The sequence below is a fragment of the Amblyomma maculatum genome, chromosome 1, assembly GCF_055883805.1.
Source record: "Amblyomma maculatum isolate TAMU_Amacu chromosome 1, ASM5588380v1, whole genome shotgun sequence".
Taxonomy (NCBI): domain Eukaryota; kingdom Metazoa; phylum Arthropoda; class Arachnida; order Ixodida; family Ixodidae; genus Amblyomma; species Amblyomma maculatum.
The window spans coordinates 326,615,688-326,628,742 of record NC_139344.1 but is presented as its reverse complement, the minus strand read 5'-3'; the positions used below and the strand labels follow the sequence as shown (position 1 = coordinate 326,628,742).

At 43.0% G+C, this 13,055-nt stretch overlaps 1 protein-coding gene across 2 annotated transcripts in view; it reads left to right on the top strand.

Moving 5' to 3' along the window:
• Nucleotides 1-12,475, top strand: part of Lrrk (Leucine-rich repeat kinase) — an 89,614-nt gene extending 77,139 nt beyond the window's left edge. For both annotated transcript variants that reach the window (XM_084586940.1, XM_084586932.1), the window contains exons 29-34: nucleotides 1,749-1,944; nucleotides 3,164-3,252; nucleotides 3,894-3,982; nucleotides 4,692-4,907; nucleotides 6,065-6,231; nucleotides 7,732-12,475. In XM_084586940.1, coding sequence (XP_084443066.1) covers nucleotides 1,749-1,944; nucleotides 3,164-3,252; nucleotides 3,894-3,982; nucleotides 4,692-4,907; nucleotides 6,065-6,231; nucleotides 7,732-8,138 — 1,164 coding nt within the window. In that variant the 3' untranslated portion in view covers nucleotides 8,139-12,475. The remainder of the gene's footprint in view (nucleotides 1-1,748; nucleotides 1,945-3,163; nucleotides 3,253-3,893; nucleotides 3,983-4,691; nucleotides 4,908-6,064; nucleotides 6,232-7,731) is intronic.
• The last annotated feature ends 580 nt before the right edge of the window (nucleotides 12,476-13,055 follow it).

Sequence of the window (13,055 nt, the reverse complement as noted above, 5' to 3'; positions counted from 1 at the left end):
CATGCAATATTATTTTAATGGCAATTTGAAAAAATCTCGATAGAGTGATGTAAGTGTTGGATCACCCCCTGATCTTTTCAATATGACTGCAGTGGTGCTAAATTTGTCATTGTCACTCGGCGACAATGTAGAGAAAAAGCACAGTAAGGCTGAGTGCAGTGTCCAGAAACAGCACTGAGAAAAACGTATTTGCATTTTGAGACAACCTTTAACTTTTGCTACACTGCAGCTATGGTAATATAAAAGGAATCGTTGTGAGGCTTTGTTCTTTATGAGGAAGGCTATATACTAAACATATAACAGTACCCTCCCCAAATACTGGTAAAAGCTTGCCACAAAGTCTAAATATACCGCCACTAGAACCAGCGGGAGAAGCTTTATTTACAACTTCATATGCCTGTGGCAGTGCCCTTCAAGGCAAACAGATACTCAAAATTACGATAAAACGGTCTTGCAATATTAATAAACCTGCACAAAGTTTAAGGCTAAAGCACAGCGGCATACTAGAATGACCTAATAAATTGGCTAATGTTGCAGAATGAAACTTTGCTACTTTGCGCATGCAGGGCCGCACGCGGAGTTCCTTGCTGGAGCTAAAGCTCGAACTTTCACACTCCCTGAGCGCAGCGACGCGATTACTTGGACAATCTGAAAAAAAAAAAAAAAAAAAAAAAAAAAAAAAAAAAAAAAAAACCTAAACCGTCCGCGGAAAATGAACGCGGGCAACGGCGCGATGTCAGGCTCGCCTGTCGTCTGAAGCGACACGATAAAAAAGCAACGAAGTGGTAGCGTCGGTGAGCACCATGAGTACCAGCTGAACAGTTAAATCTATCGATGCTATCTCTGATGCCTCTGAACCGCTCGCAAACGATTATATGCCGCCGGACGTGCTGCAGCTAGGTCGAGAACACGCCGCGCGACCCTGGCAGCGCGCCGCCGCACTCGTTCTTCGACGCGCACTCGCTAGGCGCTTCCGTTTTCAATACACTCCTGATACGGCCACGTCTACCGAGCTACATCTAAAGAGCTGCGGGAACGACTGATAACGATCGCGAAAGCGCATCATAAACGAGCGAAGCAGCAGCCGCGACAAAGAACGTTAAAAAAAAAAAAAAAAAATGGCAAGTCAGTCGCGCTGGCCAATGGGAAGCGCGAGACGAGGGGCTCGCTTCGCGAGCGCGCGCTCCAGCCAATCAGCGGACCGGAAACGGCTTTCGGAAAACCCGCGACGGTGGTCGTTCTGTTTGAGCGACGTCATTTGGAGATGTCGCAAAATGCGCACAAAGAAACAAGCTTCAAAACAAGTCCAAGATGGCGGCGGCCAGCTGGCTGCTTCACCCGCGGCGCGCGCGGGAAGTTCGAACAATTTTCACCCCTTTTTTGGCCATTTCGAGGCTCCCGTGGCGTTTTAAAAGTCGATTTTACCGTATTTCCCGATCGAATTCAGTGTTGATATTTTGAAGGCTAGTGCTCAAAGGTACAGACATTCCGAAAATGCATTTTTCTCAAAATCAATTTTTCGCCCATTTTTGACCAGTTTAAGACCCGCGTCCCCCCTTAAGGTCACTAGCAATCTGTGCCCCACAGTGGATCTGTGTGGTAGACGTGAGAGTTCAGTCACATTCTCCACGATAAAAAGAATTTTGCCTACTACACACGAGATCACATTCTGTAAGCGCCTAGCTTTTGCTTGCGCTTGAAAACCTAAGTGCACCGAGTGTGCAAATCACAAGGATTTACTACTGCAGGAGGCATTGAGCTATCCTGGCTACCTGCTAGACCTCATGGTGTGCTGTTGGGCTCAGCAGCCACGCGACCGACCCTCAGCAAGCCAGCTGGTGTCCATCGTCAGCGCTGCTGAGTTTGGACAACTCTTGGACGTCGTTTCCCTACCAGGACCGCAGCCTCTGTTGTCAGCTGTCTCCGTTGCCACTGGCACAGAAGGTCAGTGATTTTTTAAAGGGATGCCGAAAACAAAGTGAGTTGACCTGCTCTGACAGGTTTGTTTGTTTATTCATTTTATTTATTTACAATCAATTCCTATTCCATCCGGGATTATTGCAGAGAGGGCACATATACATCTAACACATTTTAATGGGCCAGGTTTAGCAGAATGTTAGTGTCAACAGTAACTTGTGTATAGCTTGCATAGCAGGGTAATAAAGTGCAAAAGGAGAGAATGGGTTTACAAATACACATATTTGTAACATTTGTACGTTTTGAAATAAAGAAAATAAGAATACCACAAACTCCTAAGAAATAATAATAACAATGGCATTGATTTTTGCAATGATGCATCTTATAAATGATTCACTTTTCATTATTTATTTATCTACAAATACGTACATAGATCATGTCACGACATTAACACACTTACAGATCACCACATTTAAATGATTGAGCGGCTACTTTCTCTGAAGCTGCTGTAAGCTAGGAAAGGCTGAAAAATTCTAGGACACTTTGGCGACTGAAGTGATGAAAGTGCTGCATTCGGCTACGCGACTGTCGCGCATGTAGTGCTGAATGTCGCTACGAGTAAAGCGAGCAACTACTCTTTCACATTCTGCGAGTGCATTTATTCAGTGAATTCTGCTTGGCAGCGATGAGATCGCGCTCCTTGTATCTCGCAGTTGTTCTGCGTTTACTGTTGTGTGGTTTACCGAGTGTGTGACATTAATTATTAATTAATTACGTAATCAACATGAATCAGTTAACATAAATAATTGTAACATTACTTAGTAATTACTTAACAATTATTTAGTAATTGCTGATTAATTAGTACATATGATTAGTAATTAATTATCAGTCATTAATTAGTTACTGATCATTGATTGCCATATGGCCATATAAGGCACGCATTCAAAAAAGAAAAAGATATTCCTATATGAAATCCAAACTTTCAAAGATAACTGTCCTTTGCTGCCAAACAAACGTCAACATAGTCGCAATGAGTCAAATAGTAAATCTGTACGCAAGGTAAAAATTGGATGGAGTTTTCCTAAAGGAGCTTCCTCGGTGTGCTCTGGGTAGTGGCAGGAAGCGGACACTTCAAGACTATTGTTAGTGTAGTGACATCATTACAGCCAGTTGTCTGTTTTTGCTTATTTCTGCAATGCACGCTATTCATTCGGAATTGTTCGGTGGCTTGTACATGTCCTTACAGAGGAGCCCTCGTCTGAACTCTGGCTGGCCCGCACAGACGGCCAGTTGAACCTGCTGACCTGTGACAGCAGTCACTGGCACAAGCTGAAGGTGAGCAATCTGGCCATTCCACGTGCTGACATGTTGAACGGAGTGTGCATTAGAAACTTGATTGCCATCATTGGTCACGAAATGTTATGTTGCTGCATTATTTTCACAACATGTGACGCATGTGTGTGATTGTGATAATACGCCCATGAAGCTCCCTCTAGAAGCTGAAACTATATTTAGTTTATTTATCTACTTTTTTACATACTGCAGCCTTGGCGAGGCTATTGCAGAAGTAGGGTACAATACAAAACAAAAAAACACAGAAAGGAAATGTACAATGTTATGAACAGGCTGTTAACAATTCCTCTAAAGACAATTAACTAATGTTGCCTGGTAAAGAATTCCAAGCTTCAGTGGTATGAGGAAAATTAACTGTACTTAAAAACATTAGTGCGCGTTATAAATGGGGAAATATTCAGGACGTTGCAGCTCCCTGTGGAATGGCGCTAAATGCCTGACCAATATGTTACCCATGGTTGAGAATACTGTACTGGCGTACTGTACTTCAGATAGTCATGCCAGCTTTTTGGATCTTGGCTGAGGCTGTTTTGCATGACTTGTATGTGACGATCCAATTTATGGCCCATGGAAATGTACTATAGTGCATCCAAAACAAGCAGGCCAATTGTTTTGCTCTCCAGATGCTGTCTGTGCCATGTGTCACCTGTCTCTGTGTTGTGAACAACTCTGTGTGGGTGGGCGATTCCCAGGCGACTGTGCACGTCTACAGGTGAGTTGCCCTTCTGCTTTTTCAAGACTGCTGTGCCAAGGGCTTCATTGACACATTGTATTTGCCCGTGAATTTCTGTGGATGTGCTCAAAATGTGGGGGATGAATTCATTGAAGTGGGATAAGGAAAGCGGGCCAAGGAGAAGGCTTGCCCCTTGAACAAGAGAATCTTGAAAAAGCAACAGTATGTGCAATTCTATATATATATATATATATATATATATATATATATATATATATATATATATCTTCTTCTTTTTTTTTTTTTTTTTTTTTTTTCGATGAAGAAAAGATTGTATATGGGAGTGCCTGACCTGTCCGCGTATGATTTGCCCCCGATTCCATCATAGCAAAACATTCGTGACAGAGATACTAGCACACTTTAAGCAGATAGACTGGCTTGGTGCAATTTCGAAGCCCATGAAGAACTTCCACGGAAGCAAAACTATTCCAGCTTCAGCATCTGCTAACTGCTCTTCGGCGTCTGCTAACAAGTAGAGTTTAGGAGAATTTTTCTCTCATCCCGTATAGGAGAAAGAGGCTAGACTAAGAAAAATTCTGTGAAAATGAAAAGACTCGCCAAAGATGAATCAAACAAGCAATTACAAGTAGAAAAGAACAGGAATAAAATTGGAATAGGTTGTCAAGTGAAAGAAAAATGCTTTTGCTATGTATCAGTTCGTTTGAAGGCTCCTGAATATTTTGTGCAGCCAGGAAAACCATCAGGAGCAGTCAACCTTTAGTCTGCTGGAAGAAGGGGAGGAGGAAGTGGCCATCCGGGCCATGCAGCACGTTCCACAAGCAGGGCGGGTTGCACTGACGGCGGGCGCTCGGCTGTGGCTCTCCGACGAGACCAGCCAAAGCCTGCAGGAACTGGACATGCAGACGGCACCACACTGCCTCTGTGTTACTTGCCCAGATGACAGGTACGCAGCAAGCATTTTCTTTTCCAATTCGTTGTCAGGCTCCTACATTGGCTGTTTTGGCCGTCTCATTACTTGGTCCTGTTGCTGTAACGCCATTCTACCTATATGCTCATCCGTCAGCAGTCTTCTCCCTTATTTACATTTATTTATTATGATTGCTAGCACTGATAAGTAATGCTGATTATAGAGCACTAATAACCTTCTTTTTCTTTTCATTTTTCTTTCCTCGTTGCATCAAAAGTACAGCTCTCTAACAAGGCGCATGTCGTGTTTCTAAAGAATGCATAGTTTTTTTTTTTAAAGCCCTTTTGTTCTATGAACTTCCAGGATGGAAATGCCAATGGTGGTATACTGTTAAGGTGAGTGTATGGCATTAAAGAATGGAGAATTGCTTGCTAAGCCTCAAAGCAAGCGCATTTTTTCATCATTCTTACAACAGCAGTCCGCAATCGGTTCTGTACACCTTTTCAGTCGATGCACCAATTTATCAGTGTCTCACTGGTATCAGTCTCACCAGGATGCAGGTTTTAAATGCTGTAACCACAGTGCATAAAGAAATGTTGTGTATCACATTAACCTGGATAATGGCTCTGCTTTTCTTTTTTCTAGAGCTGTTCAAATAGCAAATCAAGTCAAATAATTTTCGAATACCGCCAAGTTGAATTGCTACATAGTAAATCTTCTCCGAACCATGGCCAGAAAAAGCAAATTTATTAGAGGTGCGTGATAACGAATTTTGGAGTGCAAAGCGAATATGAATAACGAAAATTGGTTACAAATAATGTTTCTGAATTATTTAAAAAATTAATATAGATAGTTGAAAATGAAGAGGAACATTTTTCCACAAAACACAGCTTTGAAAAGAAACAAATGTTGCAAAAAAAATTGTTTCCATGCATTCTCGGCATAATTTGTTCTCCTGAAAGGGGTACCAGGCATTATACCTTGTTTACAATTGTTTCATAGTGAGTGCTGTCAGTGAAAAAATGCGGGCCCTAACGATGCACGGCTTAAAGTAAACCTTATTCTTCGGTGAAAGGAGCGCACCCCGGACAGCAGAATTCCTGATTAACAGCACAGTTATTGATCTGTAGGTGGAAGGCGGCCTGCAATTAATCAGAGACAGCTAAACATGCTTATTGTCGCACTCTGTTCAGGGGCATGACAGAGCTCTGGTGTGGTGGCCCGGAGGGCGTGCTGACCATCTATCTGCTGCCGGAGAGCGGGCCCATCTCTGGCCGAGAGGTGCTGACACACCCAGACAGCGGCACAGTCTCCCAACTCTGTGGACAGAACAACACTGCATGGTCCTACCTGTACCCCGGTCTGTGGGCATTTAACTGCCCGTTTTCTCTCACTTCAGCTCTTGAAAATGTGGGCACACCTAGTTTTTGTTCCGTCTTCTTTCTTCGAAGTGATGCATTGGACATCAAAAAGCGTGAATCATCTCATGGATTTTGTGTGTGCCCAGTGAATAACTATGATTCACTTTCTTCTCCCATGTTGTTATGGCTTTGGCTTCAACCCCTGATCAATGGCTAAGACTTTCTAGACAAGCTGAGGCAACCATGAATTCATGTCAGGCGTGCAAAAAAGTAACATAATATAGTTTTTTTATTGATGTTATGTCCTGCCAGCTATTGTTCCAGGCTGGTGGCCGAACTGGCGATTATGTCGCAGATTATGTCATCTAGACAGCAGCAAATAAATTGGACATGCCACTTGACCGTGTGCAATAGGGATCACCATTTTATGTGTCTTAGGAGCAAGAGAAAAAAAATGTTTATTGATTAAAGCTTGCCCGGGTCGTTGCCTTAGGCCAGTGAGTTGGTGCCTATATTACCCGAGATGTGGGTGATATGGACAGCAAGCCATGACAAAAGTAATTAATGGAGTGTAGCAAGAGGAGCAGTCTCCCAAGAATAGGGTATGTGTGTATACCTATGTTGCCTTGGAGATTTCATTGCAAAAACTTCACTTCGTCTGTGATGTCACACATCAACACTAATGAGTGCCATTGTATGAATGTGCGTTGTCTGCCATGTATTTGCATAAGAAGTCATTTCGGATTTGCTTTGCACCCCAATAAAACAGAAGCATCTACAGACCTCTCTTCTTTTTCACCCTTTTTCCAAACATTTAATGTGCCTTCTAGCATCAGTTCAGTTCAGGCGTTCAGTCGTGTCCGACTCTTCGTGACCCTATGGACCATGTCACGCCACGCTTTCCGGTCTCTCACTATCTTCTTAACATCACATAACTTCATCTGCAGTGCCTCGAGGATGCCATCTAACCATCGCGTTCGCTGCCTACCCCTTCTCCGGCGACCGTCAACCTTTCCCAACATCAAATCTTTCTCCAGCGACTCCTCTCTTCTCATCAGATGACCAAAGTAGCTGAGCTTTAACTTTAGAATTTGACCCTCCAATGAGCAGTCAGGGTTTATAGGCATAGGCTCAAGTAAACTTATCCTTTGCAATCGTTACGCTATTTGCATTCAGTTTTGTATGGGCTCAAAAAGAGCCACCAGTGTTTTCTGGAAGCAAGCAGTCAGCAAATTTGGCCATGTTGACTGCATCTTGATTCCACAAGGAAAGCTAGCAAGATCTAACAATTGTCATTATAAAACGCACTGGTCATGAGAAAATGACATTATAGTCTATGTCAAATGTTTGAAGCTTTGCCATGCATAATAAGTAGTACATCTGCCTGTCGGTGTTGAGAAATATGTTTCCTTTTGATAGAAGAGTTATGGTGAGTTCTGAACGTTTTGTATAATATAAGTATGCCGACAGTAATAATGGTGACAACTGCCTCGCTGCAGGTTGTGTGGTGTACCAGTGGGAGTGCAGTTCACGCAGTCTGCTGCACCGACTGGACTGCTCCAAGCTTGCTCCCTGCTCCGAGAGCCTTCTGTCCATGAGCATCGAAGAGCACCTGAGTCGTGGCCGGTGCCAGGTGACGGCCCTGGCGTACGCAAGTGGCGCTCTGTATGTGGGCACTGCCTGGGGCTGCCTGGTGGTGGCCGAGGCAACTGCCCTGCGACCGCTGACTGTCTTCCGGCCCTTCGAGGAACCGGTGGACGCCGTGCTGCCACTGGGTGAGCGTGTGGCTGCCCTTGGAAGGGGTTACCGCAGCCTGCTGGCACGCTTTCTGCCCTGCGCCATGGCGGGCGAGGCCAGCCAGCTGTGTGCCCTGCTGTGGCGCACAGATGGCTGGGTGTTACCATAAACAACACAGTGTTAGGTTCTTCATTGTCTGCGCTCACTGAACTGCTTGAGAAGAGTTGCAGTCTGCTGCTTCGGTATGCAACACAGCTGGACTCTGTCGTGTAGCTTGTTCTTATTCATTTTTCCTTAAGCAGCCGAGATGAACCTGTATTTTAATGAGAAAGAGTAGTGCAGAGAGAAAGGTGCGTTGTTTATGTGCTAGGCTCACCACGTCTTTGAATGGAAGACCGAGTGTGGTAGGCTCATTTCCAGCCCTGGCCATGACCCACATTGGACGACTTGGTCAACAAACGTGCGACTGTGATGCTAGACAGCTAGGAAAGAGGGTCCTGACTTTCATGGCACTGTGACTGAACTTTTAGATGGGAAGCATTCCACCCTTCTTTGGCCTGCTGGTGCTAAGCCAAGCGGCAGTGTGGGCTTCGTGCAGCTGCAGTAGCCAAGACTACAGTTGCAGATCTCCGTTGCACTAAAGTGTCCCGGAAAGGAAGCTCCAAGAAAACCCAGTGCCTCTGTTCCATTTGTGAAATGTGCTCCCATGTTCTATTTTCAAAATGCCACATTGTACAGCCAGGTATGTCTATCGGCTTATTATAAGCCTTCCGTTATTTGAGGTGGTCACCGGTGCCCAAGAGAGACACTAGCTACACTGTTTTTGTGCTGGTGACAGCCAGCATACTGGAATTTCGGCTATTAGTGTGTATATTGAAGTGGTCTTTTGAATTTGTTATTTCTTTTCTTGCCACTTGCTCTGGTGCGGCTTTTTACCCATATGACCACAACGAGCGATTTGCTATACAAAGGGTTGTATGACGCCATTTTGATGCGCTGGCTTAAAGCATGCTCAGCGGGGCATTTATTTATTGTGCAGCTATTTATACAGCCTGTTTTTTTACACAGGATAGATAAAACATCTAATCTTACACTTTGGTGCCATTTGGCCACCAGATATACATGTGTTCCCTTATCAGGAACTGGCAACCTAAATGTTCACTTGTATGTGTGGAATAGAGTGGATTCCAAGAAAAGGCGAATGTACCAAGGAATGCCAGAGCCAGGCGAGTGTATGAGGTTAGGAATTTTGCAAGTATATACGATAGTCGCAGCCGACACAAAACAGGGTTAATTGGAGCTATCAAGAGAGTCCTTTATCTTGTAGTGAATATAGTATCATGTTAACGATCATGTGCTGGACCATTCATTGCCTCTGATTGCATGCATCCCTGGACCTAGAATGAATGACATGTCAGCCAGCATGGTAATTTAGTGTTTTTGTTGCATTAGGACTCCAAGCTCCATGTCAGTGGCTGTATATAGTTATCAAGGATGCATCGGCTGCATTTCAATAGGGGTAAAATTAAAACACACACACGTCCATTTGCTGAGCACTTTCGGTGGATACTAAAGAACTTCAGATGGTGTAAATCCAAAGTTCTCCACTATGACATGCCCTCATAGGCCACGTGTCGCTTCGGTACACTAAACTCTCAGTTCATAGTTAATAATTTACAGTAACATAAGGTGGACAGGTTCTGTGGAACATGATGCCATCATTACAGCAGGGTTCTGATTAAGATTATTGTGTGCAGAGCTCCCGCAAAGTCTTCGGCGTTGTTGAATGTTTTGACTTCTAGTACTATGTGTCACATACGATGCCGTGCACCTGCTCATTTTGCATCTTCTGTGTTTGTGAAGTTTGTACTGAACTTTGCACACAACAAGTTTCCACAATCAATTTACTGCACCATCCAAACAACCAACATGTTTTTGTTAAAATATATGCATTATTTACCAATACTATTGAGTATTGAAGTTTGCTAATGTGATGCTAAAATGGAAGCTTGGCTCAATCACCACTTAGTGGCAAGACAGGATAATGGCAGTCTAAGTGGCACATCTCACTAGGCTTGTTAAACCATACATTTATTAGTGAGGGTGCAAAGACAAAGACAAGATGGTGGCACGGATGCAAACTTTCCATGCTTGTTGGTGCTCATTCTATCTTCTTCATATCGCTGTCTGCAGCTGCCTTTTATTTATGTGACAGCCTCCCTACCATGCTAGTTTCATAATGCCAATCCATAGCTGTGCAGTAATCATCACTTATCACTTGGTGTTGCCACCACGCAAATGGTTCTCGACACATTTGGCGCAGCAGGATGTCTGTCAAAGAGTTCGAGTATGCTGTGATCGTGCCAGTATTGGCCTAGATGAACAAATTAATTCTGCTGCATTTTGTTGCTTTTCTTCGTGTGATGTTATTCGTCTGCTCATGAACATTGCCCACAACAACCAGAACAAAATAACTTGGACGCCTTTCAAAGTTTTGCTTGACGTTGATGGCTCGAGCGAGTTGCCTAACTAGACTGTGCTATGAATTAAAAAGGCCTCGAAGTGTCTTGTCAGCACCAAAAGTAAATGCACCCAGAAATGTCCAAGCCAAGGACTTCTTCAACAGAATGCTACTGTCCTAATTGCTGTAAAAAAACCTGCAAATTGATCAAAAGTTAAATTTTTGACATCTTGGAAAAGGAAAGGCATACCAAGAAGGAACTTAACAAGCATCAGCTTGCCTTTGGCATTGTCTTCCCAAGATGCTACCATACCAACTTGCCCAAATATAATTATATATATATATATATATATATATATATATATATATTATTATTATTCTCCAATGCCAATTAGTCGGAAATCTGGAGTGCTTTCCAACATGGATGTCTGTGTTTGCCAATTACTGTAATGCAACAGAACAAACTGAGCGGACACACAAGAAATGCAATGAGCACGCAGTACTGTAAGAATATATATGACTAAAGTATCCATATACATTAAATATTTATAGTAGGTAGCTTAATGCAATTTAGTGTCATGAAAAGGAACCTATTTTCATTACGACTGCTGTGCCATGATTAGAATGACAAAATACATTCACTCTTCTACAGTTCCGTAATGCATAATTTTGCCCTGCCTAGGCAACACCACTTGATTTGTCTTCATGGCACCATTGATGAACTTGTTAAAATTTACAAATAGCCGCTACCAAAAAATTTTCAAGACAAAATGGAAATCCGGACGCTTGCAAGTAGGTGTAAACTAGAACACCCAGGCAGCTCTAAATGTGAATGTTAGGCAAAGAAAGTAAAAGAGAACATGTTTGTATTGGAAACAGTAGCTAGATAAGTGACACATAAATAGCATGACAACGTGGCTGTAGTTAGTGGTCATTACTCCACAAGCTTATTAGTGGATCCAAGTGAAGGGAGAAATGTTCAGGCTCGGTGGCTGTTGTGCTTAAATGCTAAACCCAAGGCCATAGGATTGATACCGGCTGCAACAGCCATATATTGATGAAGACAAAATGTACAGAGGCATTAGTGCGCTGTGTGATGGTGGTGGACTTTGAGGAACCTCTTAATGTTGAAGTTAATAAGAGCACTCTAGCGTTTGGTTTCGGGGAAAGGTGTTTCAGAGCCAGTCTGAAGAGGTTGTTTGTGCAGGTGTCCAAGAATGAAAGTTTTTGTTGCACACATTGCACTGCAGTGTGTTTCACTCTACCTTGGGTTTTGCACCCACCATTAAATTTGCATAAAGTTAATTTTCGCATCGTTTGTAAAGCATTGCATCTTCAAATAACTTGTTAAAACTTAACTGTAGCTATAAAAAAAAGTCCTGCAGTTTTATAGCAACGATTGTGTGCACCACTTGTACAGAAAGTAGAAACAAGGCTAGGAAACAAACCTGCCTTGTGTGGATTCTTAGTCACACTTTTAGTCTTTTACAGATAATTGTGACGCAGTTGCTTGCAGTTTGAACACTAAAATCAATACACAAAGCCATGTATGGCTGAAATGCATCATACTGAGCCATTTGACTGCGCAAGAGAATATGAAAGATGATCAGTTCACATATTCAGCATTAACCACAAGTGCGACTGAATCTTTTATTGGTGCAAGAAAAAATGCTGTGAATGCCCTGAAAATCTGTTTATGGCATGCAGCTGTTTTGTGTTTGCATTTATGTTCTGTTAATAAATATCACAACATTGTAACATAGAAGTCTATCGTCACAAGTTCATAATACAACAGAACTCATCTCCAGAAGAATACAGTGAAAAACTCGGCAACTACCAAAACATGGTGCTTGAGTAAGTGTCGCTGATACCTGAGAAACAAGTCTATTCACCCACTAGCAGCTATGGTAATCTGTAAGCAGAAACAAAACTTCTTTTCAGCTGATCACAGTCCAAGAATGCACTAAAAACCACTGACTATAAAACAGCACATAACTAGGGCACAGTGATTTCCACATCTTGAGCAGTTAGTGTTCTTACTCAAAAGGTGCTACAGTCGAACCCGAATATATCAAATTTGAAGGAGATCATGAAATGTTTCCATATACTGAAAATTCGATATATAGAAAAATGGCAATAGATGCTCTTACCTGTAACATAGAAGCAAGAATACATTGCACCCACACTAGTGACAAGCCGCCAGCCTGCGTGTTGACAGTGCGCCACTCGCCAGGCATTGCCAAGCTCAACATGCTATGCATAGAAGCTGCACCAAACAGTGCTTTGGAACTAACCAAGACCTGTTTATAAGATGTTTAATCCCGTTAACAGTGCACTATAAACGGAATAATGTTATTAATGATTAAGATGCAGTTGATTTCCATAACACCTTTGGCAGCGAAGCATGCCAGACCAAAGGCTTTGATCAAGCACACCCCATGTTCACCTTGTAACATGATTTCACTAGCTTTCCCAGAAGGCGCCCAAGGCCACGTGCTCACCTCACAGTCGATCAAACATGCTTCTTGTTAGTGCGGAAACTGACGAGCGTCACCCAGCTCCTATGAAAAGAGTGTCCCCCCCACCCCCCCACCCCCCTCATCCCACCCCTAAAAAAAAAAAAAA